General features: G+C 54.1%; 2 protein-coding genes across 2 annotated transcripts in view; one reads left to right on the top strand and one right to left on the bottom strand.

Moving 5' to 3' along the window:
* Positions 1-27055, bottom strand: part of LOC103538213 (zinc finger protein 665-like) — a gene marked incomplete at its 5' end in the record, with an annotated part of 52022 nt that extends 24967 nt beyond the window's left edge. Inside the window, one exon of the mRNA XM_030468469.1 lies at positions 26464-27055. Coding sequence (XP_030324329.1) covers positions 26464-27055 — 592 coding nt within the window. The remainder of the gene's footprint in view (positions 1-26463) is intronic.
* LOC115600202 (gastrula zinc finger protein XlCGF49.1-like) lies at positions 3097-3853 on the top strand. Its single transcript, XM_030468467.1, is given in 2 exon segments — positions 3097-3108; positions 3143-3853. Coding segments are annotated over 2 exon segments (723 nt in total).
* Positions 27056-27059: the final 4 nt, after the last annotated feature.

Here is a 27059-nt window from a genome sequence, read left to right as displayed (position 1 = left end):
TCCTTTCCCCTGCTTGAAGATGTGGATGGCAGAGGCACTGTGGCTGCTGTGAGAGCTGGGTTTGGATTGGGTGTGCTGGAAATGCTCGAGTAGCACAGCTGGCAAAAGCTCTGGGTGTCTGAGGAGCTGATTCTGAGGTTTTTCTCCCCAAATCCCCCTGGTTTTGTTCAGGCAGTGTTTCTGGTGGCCGCTCAGTCCTGCTGCCAGGGAGCCTGGGGAGCGTGGGGCACGGGTGTTTCTGCCGGGCTGTAGACTCCAGGAGCTGGCACAGCTCTTCAGAGGAGCGTTACTGCTCCTTGCCTGTCAGGAGGGATGCTTCATGAGCTCTCCGGAAAGCTCTGTGACACCATGGGACATGAGACAGGATGCCTCCAGCAGCCTGCAGTCAGGCTTCTGTCAGTTGTCTCCTGATTCAAAAACCAATCCCCACCCAGAGTGCAGATATTTGGTTTATTAAGTTTTTCCCAGAAAAAGGTGCCAGGAAACATTTCCCCAAAGCCTGAAGCCTTTGGAGAAGACTTTAGGGTTTGCTGTGCAGACCAAAGACACAGAAGAACCTTCAGGGCAGGAAAGGCAGCCTTGGTCACTGTCCTCCTGATTTACACCTGGCAGCACTGATTCAACAGCTTCTTATCTCCAGGCTCCTGAGGTCTTTGTTTTGTGCTCAGGTCAGGAAGGGAGTCCTCCCATTCCCTCCTCCCCACCAACATTAAACCAGCCCTTCATGTTTTTAAGCCTGGAATAACTTTTGTGGCTGTTAATCCTTTTCTTTCAAGGACAAATCCCCCCTTTGAGACTCCTGGGAGTATTTTACACAGCCCATAACCTTCACTTTTGTGATTGTAGCATCATGAATCACAGAATGGTTTGGGTTAGAGGGGGCCTGAAAGATCATCTAGCTCCAACCCCCTGCATGGACAGGGACATCTCCCGCTTGACCAGGATGCTCTAAGCCCAATCCAACCTGGCCTTGAACACTTCCCCCCTTGACTGTTCACTCCAAGCCCTTGCCAACATTTCGTCCTCATCCCTCCTCATTTGATGATTCTGTGATAAAATGTGTGATAAAAGTGATGAAGGGGGTGCCAGGGGATCATTCCCAAAGCTGACAACCCTTTGGAGAAGCCTTGCAGTTTAGAAGGTTTTTAATCACTGGAAACTCCCGTGGAGGGGAAAGGGGAGAAGGAATGAATCCCCGAGGGTTGAAATTAAAAGTGCTTTAATAGCGTAATAATAATAATGAGTTACAATTAATGATGATTACAATGCCTCCAGTGGAAAGGCGATGGCCACAGCAAGTGGAGGAGGAGGTCCCAGGCATGGGAAAATTGTCTGGTAGGATGGGACCCACTGGTAGGATGGGAAGGCAGCCATGGAAGAAACCAAGCCATCCCCCCAAACTTCAATCAGAGGATGATTTGGGTTGGAAGGGCCCTCTAAAGGTCATCCAGTCCAACTTCCTGCTCTACAGGCAGGGTACTGGTGGTCATACTGTGGAACACTGGGGTTGGCCAGGTCAGAGCAGCTGCCCTGGACTTAAGATCATGCTCACATGGATCCCTCATTCCAGAGCTGTGGAGAACCCAACACAACACTTCTGATCTCCCCTGCACTTGTTTAGTTGGAGTCTGCAGCTTCCCAAAATTCGAGGTGCTCTGAAGAGGAAAAAAATTATTTCAGAGTGAATTCTGTTCCATGAAGCTGAGTGTGAAATGGAAATGAAATAGGAAGAACCTTCAGGGCAGAAACCCTGACCTGGGTTGGTCACTGTCCCCCTGAGTTTACACCTGAAAGCAGTGAATTAACAGCCACAAGCCTGATGTCCCCAACCCCCCCAGGACACAACCCTGGTGTCCCCTCCCCTGCCAGCTCCCAACCTCACCCCCAGGTCGGGTCCCTCCCCCCGAGGCCCCTCCCCACCTTTCTTCCTCCCCCCGCCGCTTCCCGCGATCGCGCTGCAGCTCCCGGGAGGTTTCTCTCTGCCGCCCCGGGGCTGCACCCACACCCCCCGCCCCGCAGCCGGGACCCCCCAACTGGTGACCGCCAGAGCATCGCCCGCCCCTGCCCACCGGCCTGGGCTGTGCCCCCCCTGCAGGTACCGGGAGGTGATGGGAGGTGATGGGAGAGGGGTGGTTATCCCAGTACTGCCCAAACTGGGGGAGAGCAGCACAAGATGGAGGAGGGAGGGGGATGGGTGAGAGGGGGGAACTAAAGTTATCCCTGGGGTGAGGGTGGTGGGATTGGTGACCCCGCAACTTCTTAAGGAGCGTGGAGGAGCTGTGATTGGTTCTCCCCCACCTCACCCGGGCATTCCCAACTCCTTCTGGTTTGCAGGGCTGTGATAGGGGATCCCCAAGTCATCCCAACAGTTTGGGGGCTGCAACTGGGCACCCTGAAATCACCCTGGAGCCAGGGGTAACGATTGCAAGTCCAGAATACTTTAAGGGGCTTAATAATCCCGGGCCTCAGAAGCCACTGTCAGGGAGTCCCAGAACATCTCTGGGGACCCAAACTCATCCCAGTGGATGACAGCTCATCCTGCATGTGGGTGTGATGGGAGAACCCCAGGTCATGGTGGGGATTTGATGCCACAGTGGAGAACATAAATCATACCAGAGATGTTTGGTGGCACGAAAGGATCCCTAAATCACCCCAAGGGTTGTTGACAGAAATAGGGGAGAACTAAAATATCTCATGGAGTGTAAGTTGAAATGAGGGATCCCAAATCACAGCAGGACTGGCTCACAACCCCAGTACCCTGCACCCCAGCCAGTTCCCCTTTGAGTTTTAGGTGCCAGTATAATACCTAAAGATGAAGTAAAGGATGAGCAGTGGGTGTCCACCTCTATGGGAAACCTCCTCATTCCACCTCACACTCCAGTTTCACCCACAGGAGGACTGATGTAGGTTTTGGCTGCCTTCACCCCACAAAAAGCCCACCCCTACTTTGTCACTGCACTATGGCTTCTTTCACAGGCACGGGGTGACTCCATCTGGGCATAAACCTCTCTGGGTACCCCAAAGATCAGACAGCTTTTGGTCATTACTGAGAAATCATTGAATTCATCCAGGAGAACCATTTGACATCATCCAGGAATGTGGAAAAAGGTTTAGGATCCTCTTGGCCAAGCTCCATCATCAGAAAATCCATCGGGGTGAGAGACCCCAGAGATGTCCTGACTGCAGGAGACGGTTTAGAGACAGCTTGGATCTGGTCCAACGGTGATACCATCACACAGACACCATGTCCTACACCTGCCCTGACTGCGGGAAAGGTTTTAGCAGGAGATGGAATATTATCTAGCATCAACGAATTCATACTGGTGAGAAACCCTTTAAATGTTCTGAGTGTGGGAAGGGGTTTTACCATAGTTCCAATTTATCAAAGCATCACCGCATCCACACGGGAGAGAAACCCTATAAGTGTCTGGAGTGTGGGAAGGAGTTTACCCAGAGTTCCCATTTATCACAACATCACCGCATCCACACAGGAGAGAAACCCTATAAATGTTTGGAGTGTGGGAAAGAGTTTACCCATAGTTCCAGCTTATCAGAGCATCATCGCATCCATAGAGGAGAGAAACCCTATAAGTGTCTGGAGTGTGGGAAGGAGTTTACCCAGAGTTCCAGTTTATCAAAGCATCACCGCATCCACACGGGAGAGAAGCCCTATAAATGTTTGGAGTGTGGGAAGGAGTTTACCCAGAGTTCCCATTTATCAGAACATCACCGCATCCACACGGGAGAGAAACCCTATTGTTGCCTTCGGAGAAGGCGAGGCGACCTGGTTCAAGAACAACTCAGCAACCAACCTCAGGTTGCTTGGACCATCAGCTCACAGACATCAATATGATGGATGGCAAAATGGCGTTTATTCTTTGGAAGCACCTTGTTTTATAGCCTAGGTTTGCACCGTCACTTCCGCCTGCTTGCGTCAGGGGTCCATAAATTTATTGGCTGTCCGGGGGTCTAATCTTTCCGTACAGCGCGAGATCTTCCGGTCGCCAGACCCTAACTCCCACATTTCCCCCTCTCCCCATGCTTAACTAAATGGGCAGAAGTACAGACGGCTTAAAACATTAAAAATATAAAAATGTAGTGGTTAGTAGGTTTGTGTAAAACATAAGGCACACCAAACAAGTGTGTTAGTAGAGGTATCGCGGACAATCAAAATCACACGAAGGCATTGCTGCCTCCCCCTGTGAAGGCTATTTTGCCCCTGCTTGGAGGTTCAGGTGTGGGCAGCACATGAAGGCATTGCTGCCTCCCCCTGTGAAGGCTATTTTGCCCCTGTTTGGAGGTTCAGGTGTGGGCAGGATGCCTGCCAACTGGTTGTCCTCTCTTCCTACAGCTACTCGAAGCTGCTAAGCGAAGGTGAGAACCCTCTGGCTGTCTTCCCTTCCTGCAGCTATTAAGATTGCCCATTGTGAAGCCAGAAAGGGACGAACTGGAGTAATGATATACTGTGAAGCCAGAAAGGGACGAACTGGAGTTATGATATATGCAGGGGAAGCTGGCAACCACATTGCAGCAATCCACTGTGAAGCCAGAAAGGGACGAACTGGAGTTAGCGGCGCTATGTGTACTATTATAGCTACCGTACAGACATCTGTTCCGGAAAATGCGGACACTAGACATGCAGGCAGATAGAGGAGGCTTGCCAAAGGAAATGGAATTTCGAATCTCTCCGCATTCTACTAACAAAGAGATTTGTATCACAGCTTATACTCTATTGGCTACAGGAAGAGGGGCCTCTGACTTCACATTTCCCCCCTCCCTATGCCCAAAGATACATTAATAATGTTAGTTAGGAATCTATCATTCCTAATCATTCAGTGAAAATCACACTATCTATAAAAACTTGTGCAAAATTATCCCTTATCCCTAAGTTACAAAGTTAAAGCACCATGTTAGAATCAGTTAGTAAAACATAAAAAAAATCAGAGGTAGTTTAAAGCTATCTAAACGACACTGTAGGAATGTTTGCTTAGAGTAGCTGCCTACGTTCTAAAAAGAGAATATTAACTCTCTCAAGTCGGCTTTTGACGAACGACACTAATCTGTTCAGGATACAGGGTCCGAAGATTAATGTCAGGACGAGTATCGCAATTGGACCTATCAAGGTTGATATCAGGGTTGTTAACCACGGAGATTGGTTAAACCATGACTCAAACCATCCCTGTTGGGTTTCCCTATCCTTTTTCCGTTGAGCCAGTCTCTCTCTCAATTTTGCCATGGAGTCTCTAACGACTCCGGTGTGATCGGCATAAAAGCAACATTCCTCTTTCAAGGCGGCACAGAGGCCTCCTTGATGGAGAAACAGGAGATCTAATCCCCGTCTGTTTTGCAACACGACCTCAGAAAGCGAAGAGACAGACTGCTCCAGAAAGGACATGGATTTCTCAATCTTCTCCAGGTCTTCATCAATGGCAACTTGCAGCTGGGTCAGGCCTCGCTGCTGACTTGCCAGGGAGGCCACTCCCGTGGCTGTACCGGCAATTCCCAGGCCAAGCAGAGTTGCCAAGGTAATGGCTGTCAGCACCTCTCGTTTTTGCAGGCTGTAGCCCGTCTGTTCCCACAGATGGTACAGATCTTCTTCTGGGTGGTACAGGACCCTGGGGGCAATCAGAATCTGAACACAAAAGTCATTAGCAAAATCGAAGCGTTTAAGGGACACGCATGGCGTTATTCCCAGTTGGTGGCAAATCCACATCCCTGGTGCGAATGGGATTGCCCACGCACGGGTCTTATCTATCGCAACGACTTTTGCACAGGCAGAGTAGCCCCGGCTTGCTAGGTCAGTGTTGCCGAAGCATACCCCTCTGCCACTGACTTGGCTCAGGGTGATTCCCTTTCGTGGTGTGTCCCATTTACATTGGGCAGGGTCACTGTCAGACGAATACGTGAAGGAGGCATTGATTGCGATACCCTCATAAAAGGGAGGATTCACATCATAGCACAACCAACAGGAATCCGTCAAGTTGGGATCGGATTGGTTCAGTGACTGGAAGGCAGCGTCCAACACGCCAAAAAATGGTTTACCAACCACATGTTGGGCGTCTTCAACCGGTCGTTTGGGGAGAACTGTTTTCTCAAGTGACAGGGGACTTGTTGCTATGGAGGCGGAGGTTGGCAAGCTGCTTCTCCTCCGCTGATCATCACTTTTAATTACAATGTTGGGGCCAACCGCTGTATTGCTCTTAATTTCCCGCTTTTTGATAAAGAATAGACCTCCCCTATCACCTCCAGTCTCCCGGTACCTGAAACCCCATGTCTTACCGACTGCCCACCCCAGGTCATTTTCTTCGGTGACAGTCAACATAAGATATCTGCACCACCCCTTGTCTCTGAGTTTAAACCACACCGCAAGATTGTGACCCCGGTGTGGACGAGGTATGCGTCTAGCGCAGTTGCTGGGACCCCATTGTACCCTTAAGAATTTGTCTGGCCCTGCTCCTGGTGCCCAATCAGAGGCTATGGTCTCACAACCCCAAGAGGCGCAATAGAATTGGTCAGGGGCATGGCAGTAAGACCTACCAGGATTGGAGCTAGGGCACATATAGTACTGCACGTGAGTCAAACAAGGGTTCGTGGGGACCAATTCACAGGGAGTTACCCTGAAGGTAGGAGGCCCTGAGGTGACGATCGTCTGTAAGATTTTTTGGTCCTCCCATCTACCCAGCACCCATTCCCATGGTTGATGCTCATACCAACCGCTGGAAGGCATTACGAGTCCCAACAGCAAGATTGTACAAAAGCACCGTGCCCCCCACCCGCGGGGGCTGGTCCGCCTTTGTACGGGCTCTGCAGATGTGGGTGCTTGAGATGTGGGCGGGGAGGTTGCTGCCGTGTTGTCGTCGTCCCCTGCTACCGGGAGATACGGATTTCGAGGGCGTCCGACAAGCCGGTCCTGTGAACAGAAACTTACAGTTTTTGTTAGTTTAACTCTACTATTATTATTGTTATTATTATTACTATTACCGTCAGTCTGAAGGTCTGGTTTGATGGACTTAAGTGGACACCACTTAACTTTACCATCTTTTTTGACAGCTGCATACCCTCGCCCTGTGAGAAGTAATCTCCATCCCTGTTCCCATTCACCTAGCTCATTTCTGACTACAATTAGTGGGCCCTCCTCCATTGTTCGAGTGGCCCAGTGTTTGTGGGCCGGGCTATTTGCTTCTTCTCCTCTGGGGTACTGATTAAGGGCTAATAGAGCTGTTGCCAGCAGGCGCGCTTGGTCTCTCGAAGGAATGGAGTTGTCGAAGCCTTCTGCTTTTGCTAATACCTCTAGTTTAGATTTCAGAGTCTGGTTCGCGCGTTCGACTATGGCCTGGCCTGTGCTGTTATATGGGATACCGTGTACCAGCGTAATGCCCCACTTCTGGACGAAAGCTTGTACAGATTTGGACACGAAGTTTGGGCCATTGTCAGTTTTGATCTGATTAGGAATGCCGAGCCATGCCATAGCTGTCAGCCAGTGCTGGATAGTCGCTTTGGAGTCAGTCTTAAGATGCTGAGTGGCTACGATCACTCCACTGTATGTGTCCACGGTTACCGCTAGCCATGCTCTAGGTTTTAGCAGCTGGCAGAGTGTAAAATCTGTCTGCCACACTTCGGAGGCTTTGAGACCTCTGGGGTTTACTCCGCTGGACCACAGTGGTGCTTTCTGGCAGTAGGGACATGTGGCTACGATGTGTTTTGCGTCAGTGACTGAAATCCTGCATTTCTTCGCCAGCGCTTTAGCTCCAATGTGGAGAGACTCGTGCAGTTGACGGGCATCTTTTAATGTCCACAGTCCTTTTGCAGCAGCATCTGCTTTGTCATTGCCGATCTGGAAGAACCCTTTAATTGGGCTGTGACTGTTGACGTGGATGACTGATATAGTGCCCTGTCGGGAAAGAAGCGCTTCTTCTAGCATTAGAGCTACTGTAGATGTTGACACACCGGGCCCAGACATGGCCAGGCAAAGTTTGGCCACAAACATAGAATCAGTTACTATGTTGAGATGTTCTGTTGGGAACAGTCCACACGCTAGTGCTACAGCCGACGCTTCTAGCTGTTGGACTGAAAGAGCAGGATCGGTCATTTTAATGCAGTGCCATTCTCCTCCTGACTGCCAGACTGCTGCCGCAGTTGAGGTCACTGAGGATGCGTCTGTGAAGACCGTTGGTCCCGGTTGAGGCCGGTCCATGATCTTCAGCGGGATGTCAATGTCTACAATTGTCAGCATTTGGGTCCAGGGGGGCTTTGTAGCATGTCGAACTTCTCCTCCAAATCCGAGGAGAGCTATGGCTAGATGCTCTGACATCGCCACTGATTGTGCTGGGAGCTGCTTGCGGAAGGGTAGGTATATCCTGGCAGGTTCGATGCCTAGGTGTCTTAGGGCGAGTTTCCTACCTTTCATGATGAGGCTACCGAGGCATTCAAGTCCTGGGCAGAATGCACGTGATGGCTTTCCTAGAACTATCCATTGTACTGGCTTGGCTGTTTCTGGAGAGCCCTGGGCCAGAGCTCCTACTCCCCCTCCTTTTGTGAAGTGCACATACAGATCAAGTGGTATGTTCGGGTTCCACCTGGCAAGTGTGCTTGAGGATACCTGTTGCTCAATGAAATCGAGAGAGCTCATTGCTTTTGGTGTCAGAGTTTTCTGCTCCCATGAGTTCCTTCCTTTTAAGAGATCGTATAGGGGGGCCATGATTTCAGGAGGGATTAGGACTATGTTGCGCAGCCATTGCAAAGATCCCACCAACTGCTGCATATCGTGGAGTGTCTTGATGTTTCGACGGATCTTCATCTGCGGGGGGGTAACATAGGTGTTTGTGATCTCCACTCCCAAGAAGCTCACACAGGGTCCTCTCTTAATTTTCGCACTCGCAATTTCGAACCCATGTGCTTTCAAAGTGTTCGAAATTGTTGACACCAGGTGGTCTACTTGAGTTCCTGACGGCGCGGCAATCAAGATGTCATCCATGTATTGGATGATGGTCGCAGACGGGTCAATATGCCGGATCGGCGTTAGTGCTTGATCCACTGCGATCTGACAGATGGTAGGTGAGTTGATCATTCCTTGGGGTAGCACTTTCCACTGGAAGCGTAGGTTGGGACGTTGGCTGTTTGGAAACACGACAGAGAAAGCAAACCGCTCTCTGTCCTCCTCATGCAGGGGTATTGAAAAGAAACAGTCTTTGATATCAAGGACAGCACAAGGTTGTCCCTCTGGTATCATAGAGTTCATAGGTAGCAGCGTTTGGACAGGACCCATTGGTTGGATTACTTTGTTTACTTCGCGTAGGTCATGAAGGAGACGAAACCCCTCACCAGTTCGTTTGTGTATTACAAAAACTGGGGTGTTCCATGGGCTAGTGGAAGGCTCTATGTGACCTCGCTGTAGTTCGCGGTCAACTAGCTCAAGAAGAGCATCCATTCGAGGCTTTGACAAGGGCCACTGCTCGACCCACACTGGATTGGATGATTTCCATGTCAGCTTGATCGGCAGGAGCGGGTGTGCGGCAGTGGCCCTCAGGGTAAATTTGTCACCCTGGCATTTAACAGGGCTAGAGCATCCCTTCCCAGTAGAGGTGGAACTCTTGGCAGGACATACGGAAAGAGAGTGATGGTTTTCTCTGGTCCCTTTTCAGTGTGAAGCGTAATCGCTACCAATTGAGCGCTTTTTCGAGCTTGGCTTACTCCCCCGACCCCACCCACCATGGGCGCCTCTTCCAGTTTCCAGCTTGGGGGCCAAATTGACTTAGGAATAACTGTAACGTCTGCTCCTGTATCGATCAAAAAGGATACGCTGATGGCGGTGCTATTTGGAACCCTATAGAGGGAGCAGACCCCCCACACCATTGGTGGGTCGTTGCAGCTTACTGCCAGGGCCACCTTGGGGTCTCGCCCCCAGAAGGTGGTACCGGCTGTCCCTGAAGCGTGGGTGGATTCGGTTGGACCACTGGTTGGGCCGGGTAGTTGGTTGTTGCTCGCTGGGGCGGTGGGTTCGGGAGTGCCTGGTTCCATCCAGGGTTGGTATAGTTGGGCCGCGTCATATCCCAAGTGGGAGAGGGCTGTGTGCAGCCCGGGCGCCCCCTCCCCGTCCCGTTTCCCCGCTTTTTGGATTTGCAGTCCTTAGCAAAATGCCCTTTCTTTCCACAGACCCAGCATGGTCCCCTGCATTGCCTCTGGCGCGGATTAGATGTTGGTGGCTGGTTCACTAGTTGGGGACAGTTTGCCACCACATGGCCCGCTTGGCCACACTTATAACATGCCATCACATCAGCTATTGCAGTGCGGACAGCTACCTGAATCGGGGCTAGATTCTCTTCATTCATGACACGTTTAATCATGTCACCAATACTTGCCTCCGCTGGCAGTGATCGAAGGATTTCTTTGGCTTTTGAATTACACTGCTGACGTATGCAGTCTAGAAGTACCGGGTTTTTTACATCTGCAGGCAGGGACGAAGAGTCCATGGCCGCCTGCAGGCGGTCCACAAATTGTGTAAAGCTCTCACTTTCATTCTGTTTTATTGAGGTCCATGGTGATGACTTGTCTACAATCCTACTGGTAGCACGAATGGCCTCTCTAGCTGCACGGGTGGTTGTCATGATTTCATGGGGTCGCATACCTTGGGCTTGTGCTTGGGGGGTAATCATTGATGCGTCTCTGCCCATCAGTCGCTGCAGGTTGGAGCCATGCAGTGGGTGATCTGCCCCGACTGCTCGGGCTAGTTGCTTTGCACAGTTATCTTCCCATTCTTCTTTGAAAACAAACATGCCTGCCCCATCAAAAATTAGTCTGCCAATTTGTTTTATATCAAATGGGATCATGTCATCTCCCCCAAAAAGCCCATCTATAAGGGTGTTAACTATGGCAGAATTAAGTCCCTTTTCTGCAATTGCTTTAACGATCGCCTGTACATCCTTATAATTTACAGGGGTGTATATTGTTCGTGCCTCATCACCCTCTCCTATCACCCTGACCGGGAATGCTAATGCTGCCGAAGGGACCCAATCTGCACATGCATTGTTTATTTTCCTCCAGTCCGTAACGGAAATACCCTCCTGCAATCCTCCTTTGCTACATCCACAGATGTGTCGGGTTCCAATCCCTCCCTTACTACCATTTGAATCTGAGTCTGCCCGGGGCCACTCGTCCCCGGGACTGTCCGACTCAGAATCGGAACTCGACTGACTGGCTACTTCTGGGCTCCGATGTTTTTTCTTCCGACTCCGGTGCCGCCCACTTTCCTTTTTGGGGCTCCGACCCCTCCCACCTCCTTTGTGGGCGGGCAGTTCCCTCCCCTTCGGCTCGCCCCAAGGCCTGCCTGGGGAGGAGTTTGCCCTGCAGTGGCAGATCTGTGGGCGGACCCAACCACCCTTCTCCTCCTTACTCTCCTTATTAGGGCGTAGAGCCGGATAGGCGCTCTGATTGGTTTCTGCTGCCTGGTTTGTGTTTCCCGCCGCCCAGCTCGCGATCCCGCCCCCCTCCTGGTTATCGGCACCGCCCCCTTTCTCCTTTTCGCTCGGCGCGGTCGGCGCGGCGCCGACGGCGGGGTAGAGCGGGCTGGGACCGAGCGGGTACGCTGCCCCCCCTTTTCTCGCCCCGCCTGGCGCGGTCGGTGCGGCGCCGATACCGGGGTGGAGAGGCCTGGGGGCAAGCGGGTCCGCGTCCCCCCCCTTTTCCGCCTCGCTCGGCACGGCACCGGCGGCGGGGCGGAGCGGGCTGGGGCTTGGTGGGTTCGGACCGCCCCCTTTCTCCTTTTCGCTCTCCCCGCCTTCCCGTCCGCGCACGCCCATCAGTTCTGGCGCCCCCCCCTCGTCTCCGGCAGAGGCATTTTCGCCCCGCCCTCCCCCTTGGGGATCGGCGCCATCTTTGGGCGAGTAAGGAGGCGGTCTGTGCCACGCGTCATCGGCTTTTGATTTTTCGGCCGCTTCCCTAGCTTCCTCAATTAGACCGCTCCAAACGGATTCTGTTTGTTTTGTCTCTTCCGCGGGCGGGATAGGGTTTGCAGGCTGGGGTGGGGCGTTCCCCTCCTGCCGGTCCGCCTGGGGACCGTCATCGGTTGGGGGTGCGGTCTGCGTGGCTGCACCGACCCCGATTTTCGGGACTATTAGTAAACAGTCCCTTGCCTTCGTCCATGTCTCCTGCTCTTTTAGGGCTTTTTCTAAGGCGCCCCTGACCCTCCCCCATGCCTTGAGGGATTTTCCCGTGCCTGAGGATATGGTCTCCTCGGCCATGGCCTTAGTACATTTGTCCCACACCTCTGGGTGGAGGATATCCACCGCCTGGGCAATGACCCCAATCTCTAACAGCCTCGAAACTGCGAGGGTAAAATCTTTGGGCCTACACTCAATTCCCCACTGTCTATGTAACTCAGATACGACCTTTACAAGGGCTTCCATCCTCCTTGTCGGTCCGGGAGCGTCCTCCCCGCCGGGCTGGTCCTGCCGCTCCGGCCGCTGTTCACCCGAATCCAGGTGAATTTCCCGAACCCGAATTCGACTCCGGTTCTGGCCTCAATTTTCTTCTTTCCCGGGTTTCGGCACCATTTGTTGCCTTCGGTGAAGGCGAGGCGACCTGGTTCAAGAACAACTCAGCAACCAACCTCAGGTTGCTTGGACCATCAGCTCACAGACATCAATATGATGGATGGCAAAATGGCGTTTATTCTTTGGAAGCACCTTGTTTTATAGCCTAGGTTTGCACCGTCACTTCCGCCTGCTTGCGTCAGGGGTCCATAAATTTATTGGCTGTCCGGGGGTCTAATCTTTCCGTACAGCGCGAGATCTTCCGGTCGCCAGACCCTAACTCCCACATATGCCCAGATGGAGTCACCCCGTGCCTGTGAAAGAAGCCATAGTGCAGTGACAAAGTCGAGGTGGGCTTTTTGTGGGGTGAAGGCAGCCAAAACCTACATCAGTCCTCCTGTGGGTGAAACTGGAGTGTGAGGTGGAATGAGGAGGTTTCCCATAGAGGTGGACACCCACTGCTCATCCTTTACTTCATCTTTAGGTATTATACTGGCACCTAAAACTCAAAGGGGAACTGGCTGGGGTGCAGGGTACTGGGGTTGTGAGCCAGTCCTGCTGTGATTTGGGATCACTCATTTCAACTTACACTCCATGAGATATTTTAGTTCTCCCCTATTTCTGGCAACAACCCTTGGGGTGATTTAGGGATCCTTTCGTGCCACCAAACATCTCTGGTATGATTTATGTTCTCCACTGTGGCATCAAATCCCCACCATGACCTGGGGTTGTTCCATCACACCCACATGCAGGATGAGCTGTCATCCACTGGGATGAGTTTGGGTCCCAGTTTGGGAGTCCCCAACAGTGGCTTCTGAGGCCCGGGATTATTAAGCCCCTTAAAGTATTCTGGACTTGCAATCGTTACCCCTGGCTCCAGGGTGATTTCAGGGTGCCCAGTTGCAGCCCCCAAACTGTTGGGATGACTTTGGGATCCCCTATCACAGCCCTGCAAGCCAGGAGTTGGAAATCCCCGGATGAGGTGGGGGAGAACCAATCAAGCTCCTCCACCCTCCTGAAAAAGGTGGGGGGTCACCAATCCCACCACCCTCACCCCGGGGATAAGTTTAGTTCCCCCCTCTCACCCATCCCCCTCCCTCCTCCATGTCTACCTGGACTTCAGCAAAGCCTTTGACACTGTCTCCCACAGCATCCTCCTGAAAAAGCTGTCAGCCCACAGCTTGGACAGGAGCACCCTGTGCTGCGTTAGGAACTGGCTGCAGGGCCGGGCCCAGAGAGTGGTGCTGAACGGGGCTGCATCCAGTTGGCGGCCGGTCACTAGTGGTGTCCCCCAGGGATCAGTATTTGGCCCGGTTCTGTTCAATATCTTCATTGATGATTTAGATGAGGGGATTGAGTCCATCATCAGCAAATTCGCAGACGACACTAAGCTGGGGGGGAGTGTCGATCAACTGGAAGGCAGGAGGACTCTGCAGAGGGACCTGGACAGACTGGAGAGTTGGGCTGATTCCAACGGGATGAGGTTCAACACGGCCAAGTGCCAGGTCCTGCACTTTGGCCACAACAACCCCATGGGGAGCTCCAGGCTGGACACAGAGTTGCAGAAAGGGACCTGGGAGTCTGGATTGCCAGGAAGCTGAACATGAGCCAGCAGTGTGCCCAGGTGGACAAGAAGGCCAATGGCATCCTGGGCTGGATCCGGAACAGCGTGGCCATCAGGTCTAAGGAAGTGATTCTGCCCCTGTACTCAGCCCTGGTGAGGCTACACCTCGAGTACTGTGTCCAGTTCTGGGCCCCTCAGTTTAGGAAGGATATTTAGGTATTGGAGCTGGTCCAAAGGAGGGCAACCAGGCTGGTGAAGGGACTCGAGCACAGACCCTATGAGGAGAGGCTGAGGGAGATGGGGCTGATCAGCCTAAAGAAGAGGTGGCTCAGGGGAGACCTCATCGCTCTCTACAACTCCCTGAAAGGAGGTTGTAGCCAGGTGGGGGTTAGACTCTTTTGCCAGACGACTTTCAACAAGACAAGAGGGCATGGTCTTAAGTTGTGCCAGGGGAAGTTTAGGTTAGATATTAGAAAGAATTTCTTTAGGAAAGACTGATCAAGCATTGGAATGGGCTGCCCAGGGAAGTAGTGGAGACTGGATGTGGCACTCAGTGCCATGGTCTAGCAACCGCAACGGTGGTTCAAGGGTTGGACTCGATGATCTGTGAGGTCCCTTCCAGCCCAGCCAATTCTATGATTCTATGATTCCAGCATGTCCTCTCTGCTGGTGGCATCATGCAGGAGTTCCCTGCGCCTCGCCTCTGGCTGACACAGGTTCAAGCTCACTCTGCAGGTCTGGAAAGAAAGAGGGGTTTAGTAAAAGCAGCCTGGCTCCCAGCAGCACCTGGATGCCAGGGCCCTGCCGGCAGCGGCTGCTGTCAGAGACGGGAGATGATGGGGCCGGATCAGTGCGATGCAGCGGTGTGATCCAGGCAGAGGGAGGCTCCATCCCCCTGTCCTGTCCTGTCCCGCCCAGTCCCAACCCATCACACCCCATCCCATCCCATCCCATCCCATCCCATCCCATCCCATCCCATCCCATGCCATACTTGGTACTCACCCTCCTGGATCTGACACTGAGCTGCCACGACTCTGTCAGGAGGACCTGCTGCTCCTCGCTCTCCTGCCACCAGAGCTGCCTGGCCTCCAGGCCACCCTGCTGACACTGCCGGGTGGCTGCGCTGGGCTGGGCCTGGCAGCTCCTCTCCTGGTCCTCCAGATGCTCCGTGTGGACAGACCGGATGGTCAAACGATCTGCAGCAGCCCCTTGGTCACAGGATAACCTGATATTGGGCTGGCACCTGACACTCACTGTCAACCTTTCTGGGACATGTCGTGCCGTTTGTCCACAGCATGCTGGTCCTGCGTCCCTCTCCAAGGAAGCTGTCCCAGGGGTGCTGCAGGCAACACCAGTGCTCCCACGTCTGTGGAGATCAGGCAAGGGACGTTTCCATCAGCTGCCCAGACTTCCTCTGCTCTTCTTGGTATTGCCTGGTCCTTCCTTGCTGCTGGCTGCTTGCAGCATTGCCATCGCCCAGTGAAACCCTAGTCCTGGGGCTCATTGGGGACGTGCCAGGCTGTCCCCTTTCCAGCTGGGGCAGAGGCTTCAGGGCCGTGCAGGGTAGGCTTCCAGCTCTCCATCCTGGCAGATGTGCCCAGGTCACCCCACGTGCCCCAGGCAGAGGAGACAACCTCTTGGGGGCCACTGGTTGCAGTGCTGCTGGCTGTGTTTCTGCCTCTGGCAAAGGTTGCTGCTGGCAGAGGAGCCAGCTTGCAGCAGGTGCTGGCAGCCTTGTAACTGCTTCTGGAAGAAGATGATATAGAGGGTGCATCTGGCAGATGGGGCAGCTTGCAGCAGGTGCTGGCAGCCTTGTCTCTGCCCCTGCCTAAAGGTGTGGAGCGTGCAGCTGGAGGGGGACGTGGCTTCTGACAGCAAGTGCTGGCAGCTCCTGAGGGCTGAGCTGTGAGTGCATGCCTGGGTGCCACATCCTGCCTGAGGAGAGGCAGCCGGCATGGCTGGCAAGCTGTTTCCTCCTCTGTCACCCTGCCTACCAGGCTGCCCAACTGCAGGAGAAACCAAGGAGAGACTGCAATGACTCTGGCCCTTGCTCCTGTGGCTCCATGTCCCACTTGTGAAAGGTCCTTCTGCCAGGATACCCTTGCAGCCTCCTGGCCCAGCCCGTTCCCTCCAGCACCTCCCAGCTGCCCAACAGCTCCTGGGCTGGGAAGATGTCCATGCCCATTGCCCTTGGGCTCCCTACCTGGACGTGGTGTCTCCCCGTGGCCTTGGCTTGAGAGTTCTTGGGGCAGGGCAGCTCTGGCAGTCTGTCCCCATCAAGGGACGAGACCTGGCTCTGGCTGACACCCTGCAGCACTGCTGGTTGCTGCCTGTGGCCCACCTCCTGTGGGCAGGAGGAGGAGGAGGAGGTGTGGGTTGGAGGTGGCTGCCAGGACCAGGCTGGCCTGGGCGATGCTGGGTGAGCATGGTGCTCGACTCCCACCAGGAAGGGTTGGAGACAGACCCTTCCAACACCTGGCTCACAGGAGCCCTCCTGCTTTTCCAGACCTTCCATGATGGCCGTCTGGCTGCCTTCTTGTTGGGCTCTGCTTGGCTCTGTGTTAAAACTGGTGCTGGCATCAACCTCTGGGGCATGTAGTCCTCCTCAAAGTCCTCATGCTCCTGCTGGCCCTTGCCCAGGCAACAGCAGTTCCAGCAGAAACAGCCTGGCCAGCTCAGGGCTTTGCCCATGCTGCCTTCCTTACTGCTCTCCTGGCTCCTGCTGGACTGGATGGTTGCTGGGATGGCCAGGTCCCTTCAGAGGTCCCTTCCAAACCACACCCTGTCATGGTTCTAGGATTATGATCCCAAGAACCATTCCCCAGCTGCTGTTGGAAGGTGTTCCAGAAGATGCTGGTGGGGAAGAATGGAATCATAGGATGTCAGGTTGGAAAGGACCTCAAGGATCCTCTGGTCCAAGCCCTCTAGGTAATAGTGCAGTTCCTATGAGATGTCTCAGCACGCTGTTGGGCTGAGACTTGAAACTGTCCCAAGTGGGAGAATCCACCACTTCCCCTGGGAGACCATTCCAATGTTCCACTGTCCTCTCAGTGGAAAATTTTCCTCTTGTCCACCTGGAATCTTCCCAGGAGCAACTTGTGCCCATTACCCATTGTCTTAATCCATGTGACTCCTTGAAAATGGGGAATCTTCATCAGAATGCTTTGACTTGCTGGGGGAGACCCAATCCATGCTGGGGCTGCCATGCCTCCTGCAGACCCCTGCCACTCCTCCTGCTTACCCCATCCCACGTGTGGCCATGGGTGGTGAGGAGGATGTGGCAGCCCCCAGAGTCCCCACTTGGCAGCTTCAGCAGCACCGTGCCCATGGGGGAGCAGAGCCTGTGGGGGAGCAGGGGAAGCAGGGGGACTGAGGGGAGTGGAGATTGTGGGGGACATGGGGAGCAGGGGGCCTGCAGCCCATCACCCTGGGGTTGCTCCTCAGGGAACACTGGGGCAGAAGGGCACCTTGGCCAGAGGAGCTGCAGTGGGGCTGCCTGTTGACTCCCAGGAGCCAGGAGGAGTGTTGGGAACCATGGTCATCCATGGACACCCCTTGGGCCAGCTGCAGACCCGTGCTGCTGCTGCGTGGGGCTTGGGACAGGTTTCTGTTCTGGACAACACAGGGGCTCCAGGTGATCACAGCCAGCCTGGTGTCACCATGTCACCACCCAGACCCTTTGGGGCAGCAAATGCCAGATGCAGTGGGTGATTTCCCACTGATGATGCCAACGAGTGAGACATGGCTGTGTGGCAAGGATGTGGAAACACAGCTGCTCAGTTATGGTTCCCTTGCTCCAGTGCCTTTCATTAAATGGAAAAAAAAATAAAATAAAAATACTCTGGGAGAGCCTTTTTCTTGTGTTTCCATGTTGACAAAATTGGAAAAGAAGAAAAAACTAGTTTTGGGGTCTTGCTTTCATCCTTACCAGTGTACAGTGTTTAAGTGGCAAGGCACAGGATGGAGAAAAGGAGGAAACTGTTTAGAAGAGAAAATAAAAACAAAATAGGAGACATAGGTTTGGAAGAATTTATTTTTTAAGCTGATGAAATCAGTGTTTTCAAGGTTTTAAAAATAATTGCTAGGTTCCCTTCCAGCTACAGCAGTCTTCAAAGGCCTCTTCTTCACTGCACTGTTAGTGCTGGAGAATGCAATCAGTGGCTGAAGCTGTGAAAAACAGCCCCTCAGTCCTGATGAGGATGTGAGGGGTACAGTAAAGAAGTAAGCACTGCTCCTGGATGTCCTTAATCTGGGCCCTGGACTTGTGTCCACCTCTCTGGGGCCTCACGAGATGGTCCAAGGCAGCGCGTGGTGGTTGCATCCCCAGCAGACACGGTGCTGTGGGGTTGTGTTGGGGCTGTGCTGGTGTTGGAGCTGTGTTGGCTTGTGTGCCATGGAAGAAGGCAGGTCAAGAAAGGAGAGGATGCTGCAGGAGACTGACTCTGGTGGATGGTAAAATCCATCCTGCCAAAGCCTGGCAGGTTGAATGGCTTTTAGCAAGTCCAGGTTGAGCCAGGTGGAGTGAAAGCTGCGACGGGAGGAGCAAGGTCTTGGTTTCTGGCTCTGCTCCCATAGCTGCTGGCATGGGCATGGGCTGCTTGGTGGAGGGGAAGTCATCCCTGGGGTAAAAAGAGTTCAAACAGATCCCTTTCCAACATGAATTCATCCCTGTGCCTGCCCTCCCCTTTGTTTGTGGCAGCAGCATCCTTTGACACAGAGGTCTGCACGTGCTCTGTCCCAGCATAGGGGTGCCCTGTGTCAGGAGGCTGAGTAAGCTGAGCATCATTGTGGGGTCTCCTGGTGGATCTCCTCATGGTGGCACTCAGGTGCTGCCCAGCTGAGCCCCATGTAGACAGGCTCCTACAGTACCTGGGCAATAGTGGGACCAGCTGGGGCTACATGTGGACACCCAGGAAGCAGGAGAGTCTTGAGGATGCTGTGCTTGTCCAGCAGTCTCCCTTGGGCAAGCAGACAGCTCTGCTCATGCTGTTCCCCCGGCTCAGAGCAGGTTTCTGTTCCTTGGCTCCTCTGTGCTCCAGTCCTGCTCCAGTGCCAGCCTGGCATGCTGGAGGGACAGGCTGAGCCCTGGTGCCCCAGGCAGGGTGCCCAGCCCTGTCCTCACCCACTGCAGGGCAGCCAGGGCTGCAGCTGCTGATCCCTGCAAGAGGCCAAGACAGGGCAGGAGGTGCCAGGGCAGTGCTGGGGGGCAAGGACCCTGCTGCTGCTCCTCCTCCCCACGGCCCTTTGCATCAGGCCCTTGGTGCAGCAGGGAGACCACAACCATTTCCCCAGCTGCCACAGGGAGCTGCTTCCATTCCCCTTGCAGTCCACTGGCTTGAGATGATCCCAGTGCTGGCCAGGCATGGAGCCAGGGGAGGAGAGGTCCCCAGTGGGTTGGAGCATCAGCTCTGCCCCCCACGGGCTACTCACATGCTGTGTATGGAAGACAGGTTGGCTCACAAGGATGTCTACCATGTAGGTAGACAGCTCCTGCTGTACTGCCCTGGGCCTGTCATGTTCTTGATGGCCATGAGGATGATGTCTACTCGATGGGGGGCTGGAGGTATTTCATGAACATCTGTGGGACGAAGGAGAGAGGAGCTTTGTCACCTCGAGCAACACCCAGCACATCTCAGCGGTGACATGAGACTGGGATGCAGAGCCAGGGTCTGCTGGGGAGGAGACAGAAAATGGGGGTCAGGGTCCCATGGGGAACTGGAGCTGGCTGGGAACCTTTGCCTGGGCCCTGCTCCAGAGCAGGGTGAGTCCCCATCATCCCCACTCATCCATTGGGGGTCCCCTCGCTCACACTGCCCCCCCCAGACCAGGAGGAGCCAAAGGCATTTCTTACCCAGAGCATTTCTCAGGAATGTTCAACTTCCAGAGGCTGCCAGGACTGCGAGGCTTCCCCACAGGGCTGGAGCTGCAGCAGCCCTGGGTCAGGCAGCCGGGAAGACCTTCCTGGGGAGGAGGAAAACTGGGATGCTGAGAGGGAGAGCCCCGGGCAGAAAAGTCGCTGGCAGAGCCATCTTCTGGATGGGACGTGGTGAAGGGCAGCAGGAGCTGGGAGGTGCTGATGTGCCTGGGATGGGGCACGGGTCACTGCATCCCACTGCTGCTGCTGCCTCTGCTGCCAGCCACTCACTGCCCCCAGAAACATCCCCCAAGGCTTTCCCAAGGGGTGTCCACCTCCCTGGGGACCTGTGGTGGGGGCTCTTGGCTCTGGCCAGAGGTAAAGGCAGAGGGGGAAAGCCCCGGGGCTGGGGTCCCCTTGCCAGTGAGGCAGAGTCCATCTGGGAGGGGGTCAGGGTGCTGGGGTGGGGGGCACTGAAGAGGGAAGACAAGGGGCTCTGGCAGCAGTCTGGGGGCAGGGGGCTGGCAGGGAACGATGGATGTTCTCTGTCCCCCTCCTTGCACCAGGAGCTGGGCAGGGTTTGGGGCTTGGTTCCCTGTGCTGAGGCCAGAGCTGGGAGAATTTCTGAAGAACCAGGGTGGAGCAGTCAGCAGTGCTGTGTCCCAGCTCTGCAGCATGGTTTCCAGTGTGGACATTGAGGATCAGAGGCTTGGGGACAGCCCTGGAAGCCTCGGGCATGGGGGCAGCTGTGAGTGTGCCCAGGAAGGGGTCTCAGTCCTGGGAAGCTCCCTGTGGTTCATCCCTGTCACGGTTTAAGGCTGGGCCAGCACTTAAAGGAATGACAGGTGCTCTCTATTCACCCTTCTTCTCTCCCTGAAAGGGACAGGGAAGAGTTGTCCTCAAAGCTGGACAAACCCATGGCATCCCTTGGAGCAGAGGACAGCCTCGGGGCCCTGGGTGTTCACACAGAAGATGCTGGAGAAGCAGGCCTGCAGGAGGCTGCCCCTCTCTGCTGCAGGGACAGAGAGATGCTCTTCAGAGCAGGCAAGGAGGAGACAGACCCCAGGCTTGGAGATCTGGGCTGATCCCCATGCCATGTGGGACATCTCAATGGCCATGGCATTGACAATCACCTCTGGAGGGAACACCCAGTGGGACCCCCTGGCCCAGTGTCTGCCTCCTTCTTGGATCAAGGAATTGGGGATGCCCCCTCCTGGGCCCTGTGCTGCTGGGGCCACTGGGCACCAGGGGGACCAAACTGGGGGCTGGGGCAGGTAGCCCATGGAGGTGATGGCTTCACTGTGGTGTCCAGGCCAATGGGCTTCTCCTCCAGCAGCTCCGGGCGAGCAGAGCTGGGTGGGATGGGTCAGGATGGGGCAGTCTCCTTTGCTCAGCAGGAGCCCGAGGGGCTGGCAGAGCCCGGGAGCCTTCCCCCTGGCACCCCCTCCCCAGTCAGCACCCAGAGGTCCCAGGCTTTGTGGTGGGAAGGGCTGTGCCCATCCCAGAGCCACAGGCTGGCCCAGGGACCTAAAAGTGGTGTTGGGTCCAAGTCCTGGCTCCAGTTGGGCCACCCAGGTGTCTTTGGAGCATCCCCAAGGACAGAGAGCTGGAGCAGTGTTCTTGGGCATCCCCCTGCCCAGCCAAGGTCTCCCCTGCCCTGAGGGCTGTGCTCCTGCATCTGACCCCCCTCAGCCTTGCTGTCCATCTCCTCACCTTTATGATCTCCAACAATTCCTCCTGGCAGTAGTAGAGCCAGACCCACACAGTGGTGTGTGGGCTGCTGATGCTGCAGATGGAGGACAGAAACTGCAGCTTCTGGGCCTCTTGCTGCCAGGCAGAGAGGGGACAGATGGACAAAGAGTGTCAAATGGGAAAGAGGGGGGGACCCAGCAAAGCTCCCATCCCCTTCTGAGCATGGGATGGGGGCAGAAGGAGTGGCCAGGAGAGGCAGGCACACGTGTCCTGGCAGGAGTGTCCATGGGTACCTGTGTTCTGAGCCCTCTGCCCAGCTGCCAGGGGTGTCAGCAGCCACAGCTCAAGGCTGGGACACTGCTGAGCCCTGTGGGCCCCAGGGCTGAGGGTGTGATGAGGGAGGGCAGCAAAGGGAGGGAGGGTACCCCGCAACGCCGGAGCGAGGGATGCGCTGGCAGGGGGGGCAGGGAGGGTCCCTGTCCAGGGATGCTGTGACGGGGCTGGGTCCCTGGATGCTGCCTCCTGGGGTGGGCAGCCCAGGTCCCCGCTGCCCACACACTCACCCACCCGCCGTCGGGGGACCTCCCATGGCTCACAGGGCCTTGGCACAGAGCTGCAGGACAGGGCAGCTCTGTTCTCCTCCCAAGCCCACCTGGGCTGGCTGGGGGGTCACCTGCACTCCATGCTGCGAGAGGGATGGAGGGGAAATGGGTGGAAGTGGAGAGGCAAACCCAGGCTCTTCTCTCTGATGCTGGAGTCCCAAGACAAGCCGTGGGATCCCCAGACAGATTTATTGGCACCCAACATGGGGATTAAGCTAATCAGCTAGAGTGCAGTTCACAGTTCAGCTGATTTGCCTGAATACCTTGAATTTCAGCTTCAGTGCAAGGGTACCCAGATGGCTCTGAGGAGTGGGAATCGAACTATTTCACAGGGCTGGAAATTAAAGAGATCATTCTGCACCTTTTATATTCAGGGTATGTGATCTGTGGCTTTTTAGCTGGGATTAGTGTTGCTCTGTGGTTCATTCTTGGTAAGAGCTGCTTAAGAACCACAGTTGTGATGTGGCCTTCAATACTGGCATGGGGGGATGAAGAAGTGAGTTCCATGGGGACAGGGGCTGGGTTGGCTTCAATTGAGTGGAATCATGGAATCATGGAGTGGGTTGGAACCAGATGATCTTTAACCCCTCCAACCCAACCCATTCCATGATTCCATGATTCTGTGACACAGTCCCATCCAGTTCCAGGCCTGGGGCATCTCCACAGCCACCACCAGGGCTTTGTGATGCTCCCTTCCCTTCTCCTCTCCCTGTTTGCTTCAGCATCCTGGGAGGATTCCATCCGTTCCTCTGCCTGTGTTCCTGAGCTGTGCCAGCCTGAATCTCTGTGTTCCTGCCTCCAGCTCCCGAGCACTGCTGAGTCCAGGAGTCCAGGCTGGACTTTCCCAGGGCCGCCCTGCAGCCTCGGTGGTGACGTGAGAGTTCTTGGGGGAGAGGGGGGCAGGACCGTGGTATCAATTTTCCTGTCTATTTGTGTAGATTTAGAAATTCTTCCTTTCTTTCATTGCAGTTTCATTTCAAGCTGTGCAGTTTAGTTCCCAACCCATCAGTCTCTCTCCGTTATCCTCTCTCCTTTCTTTATCTGGAAGTGTAGGGGGGATTAATAGAGAGCATCTGTAATTTGATTAATTGCTGGCCCAGCATTAAACCATGATAGATTTTTGGGCTCAACATGATTTTAGCTAATTCTCTCCAGTGCGAGGAGATCCAGAGGGCTCCTCTGCAAGGAAATGAGACCCTTGCCTTTGGAAATTTCAAAGGGTTGGTATTCAGGTATTCTGTGAGGTATTCTGTGAGTAGTGCTGTGTTCTGCAGGTGAAAGACAAAGAGGGGATTGCTGAAGCAGAGTGGGCAGGGCACAGAAAGGCATGGGGTGCACCTGGCCTTTAGCAAGCCCTTTGCCATGCTCTACCATTGTCCTGTTGTAGCCAGACTGGGGATGTCAAATTGAAGAGGTGGGTGATGTGGTGGGTGGGAAGTTCACGAGATGATGAGGGTCACAGTGCCATCAGGGATCCAAAGTCCTCCTGGCAAGCAGTGACAGTGCCTCAGTGTCCAGCACTTGTGCCAACACTGTTTGCTGTCTTTATAATCCCCCTGTGGGCTGGGACAAAAGGCACTTTCAGGCCCTTTGTGGATGAAGCCACGCTGGGGAAGCCCTTGAGCAACCTCATCTGGTTCATCCTGCCTTGAGCAGGGCACTCAGACAAGGAGATGCTCAGGGGTCTCTTCTAGCCTGAGGTATTCTGGGATTCAGAATGATCTGGAGGGTCATGGGAATGATCTGTAGGATCATGGAGCAGGAGGAGCACAGGAAGCTCATCCTTGAGCAGCTGACACTACTGCTGAGTGAGGCTGATGCTGTGGGTGGGATTAAGAAGGGAGTTCCATGGGGACAGGGGCAGGGTTGGCTTCAGTTGAGTGGAATCATGGAATCATGGAATGGGTTGGGTTGGAACTAGATGATCTTTAACCCTTCCAACCCAACCCACTCCATGATTCCATTGTTCTATGACACAGTCCCAGCCAGTTCCAGGCCTGGGGCATCTCCACAGCCACCACCAGGGCTTTGTGATGGAGGGTCTGGTGCCTGGACACCATTGTCATGGGGGTCTCTGTAGGGAGCCTGGGGGTATATAAGAGGTGTGGAGACCTGGGGTGCCCTTTACCATGTGAGCACCTCTCTCAGGAGTCAGCAGCTGCCCTGGGTGACCATGGAATGTCTGTGGCAGAAAATGCCCAAGATGTCCCTGGAGAAGGAGGTGGAAGCCTGCTGCCAGCCCTCCACAAGACCCCAAGGTCAGTGGACTGAAGGAAGGGGCCAGACCAGAAGTTCCCCTGCAGGCTGTGGGGAGAGGGCAGCTGTCCCCCTGCAGCCGCATGGAGGAGCACCGGAGGGGCCAGGTGTGGATCTTGCTAGCTCAATGGAGGAGCGACTCTGTACCAGGGTTAGATGTCCAGGTGTGTTGAGCGTGAAATATCATAAAATTTTAGAAAAAAGCCCACAACTTGAAGCAACCGTGAGCCATGGCTGGGGCAAGGGGCAGGAAAGGTGAGATGGCTTTTGGTCTTCCCCTGTGTCGAGATTTCCTTCCTTTTCCTTTGCCAGCAGGGCTGTTTCCATGGCCAGCTTGTGCAGGTTGAGTTTCCAGCCCCTTCAGTCTCCTGCTCCCTTCTCCTCTCTGCCTTGTCCCCAGAAGGGGAAGGTGTCTCTGCTTCCAGCACTGCTCTCCGCCTCGGGGACTGCCTCCTCAGCCCTGCCCGCTGCTCCTCTTCCCTGCACGCTTCATAGAGGCGGTCCCTTTCCCCTTGCTTGAGAGGATGTTCCATGGCCAGAGGGCACCTGTGGCTGCTGTGAGAGCTGGGTTTGGATTGGGTGTGCTTGAAATGCTCGAGTAGCACAGCTGGCAAAAGCTCTGGGTGTCTGAGGAGCTGATTCTGAGGTTTTTCTCCCCAAATCCCCCTGGTTTTGTTCAGGCAGTGTTTCTGGTGGCCGCTCAGTCCTGCTGCCAGGGAGCCTGGGGAGCGTGGGGCACGGGTGTTTCTGCCGGGCTGTAGACTCCAGGAGCTGGCACAGCTCTTCAGAGGAGCGTTACTGCTCCTTGCCTGTCAGGAGGGATGCTTCATGAGCTCTCCTGAAACCTCTGTGACACCATGGGACATGAGACAGGATGCCTCCAGAAGCCTGCAGTTAGGCTTCTGTCAGTTGTCTCCTGATTCAAAAACCAATCCCCACCCAGAGTGCAGATATTTGGTTTATTAAGTTTTTCCTAGAAAAAAAAACACTGAGTGCCATGAGCTGGGAACCATGGGGGGAGGGGATCAAGGCTTGGACTTGATGATCTCTGAGGTCACTTCCAATCCAGCCAATTCTATGGATTTCTGAGATTCTTGATTGAAGCAGCTGGAGTCATGCCATCAGGACGCTCATCTCTCTCATCTCCATTCAGCCTCTATCTCCTACCATCTCCCAGTCACTGTGCTGGAAGCTGCTTTACCCCCCACCCAGCGTGGACAAAGAGAGGGGGCTTTGGGGAGGGGGCCCCAACTCAGAGAAACCAAAGCATTCTTCAACCCTTTGCACCCCCACCAGCCACGAGGGATGTCTCCTCTTTCTACATTTGTAACATTTTATTGAGTATCTTATTAATAAAAACAACCAAGTGGTATCGAACCTCAGGCTAGTGTGCCCCCACCCAGATTTGTAGCAACAACCCATCTGGATACTGAAGTGTAAGACTCATTTATGGGTCTAAATAAAAAAAATCTTAGTGGAAAAAGAATTCTTCTTCACCTCAAAATCACACAGCTCACGTTTTCTTTCCAAAGTCCCCACTGCAAAGTCCACTAAAATGTTCAGCACATGGCTGTTCCTACCAAAAAACAGAAACAGACATGGTCCCATCTCGATGCCCATCCCTTGAGGAGCGTCTCATAGTGATAATCACTTCCTCCTTTGCCTTATCTGGGAAAAAAAAAGATGTCCAAGCATGGAAAATCTCAAGCTTGACCGTGTCCCCTTCATTTCTGGTGATGGCTGAGGTGTCTCGGTGGTGAGAGATGAGATCGCAGCTCTTGGGTAAAAACTCTTCTCACACTGGGAGCAGCTTTAGGGTCTTTCACCCCTATGGAGTCGCTGAATGTCTCAACAAGTGGAGCTTCCCTGAAGCCCTTCCCACACTGGGGACATCGTGTAGGGCTTTTTCCCCCGTAGTGGACATGTTGGTGACGAATCCAGGAGGTGTGTTGTTTGAAGCTTTCCCACAGTGAGTGCAGGGATACACGTTCTCTCCTGTATGGATGCGGTGATGCTGTGACAATGCAGAACTGTGGGTAAACTCCTTCCCACACTCCAAACATTTATAGGGTTTCTCTCCTGTATGAATGCGGTGATGCTCTGATAAACTGGAATTCCAGGTAAACTCCTTCCCCCACTCCAGACACTTATAGGGTTTCTCTCCCGTGTGGATGCGGTGATGTTCTGATAAATGGGAACTCTGGGTAAACTCCTTCCCACACTCCAAACATTTATAGGGCTTCTCTCCCGTGTGGATGCGGTGATGCTTTGATAAACTGGAACTCTGGTTAAACTCCTTCCCACACTCCAGACACTTATAGGGTTTCTCTCCTCTATGGATGCGATGATGCTCTGATAAACTGGAACTATGGGTAAACTCTTTCCCACACTCCAAACATTTATAGGGTTTCTCTCCCGTGTGGATGCGGTGATGCTTTGATAAATTGGAACTATGGTAAAACCCCTTCCCACACTCAGAACATTTAAAGGGTTTCTCACCAGTATGGATCTGTTGATGCTGGATAAAATGACTTCTCCTGCTAAAACCTTTCCCGCAGTCAGGG

Source organism: Calypte anna, unplaced genomic scaffold (genome assembly GCF_003957555.1).
Source record: "Calypte anna isolate BGI_N300 unplaced genomic scaffold, bCalAnn1_v1.p scaffold_138_arrow_ctg1, whole genome shotgun sequence".
Taxonomy (NCBI): domain Eukaryota; kingdom Metazoa; phylum Chordata; class Aves; order Apodiformes; family Trochilidae; genus Calypte; species Calypte anna.
Note: the sequence above shows the minus strand (reverse complement) of the source record. Positions and strands in the feature narration are given on the sequence as shown.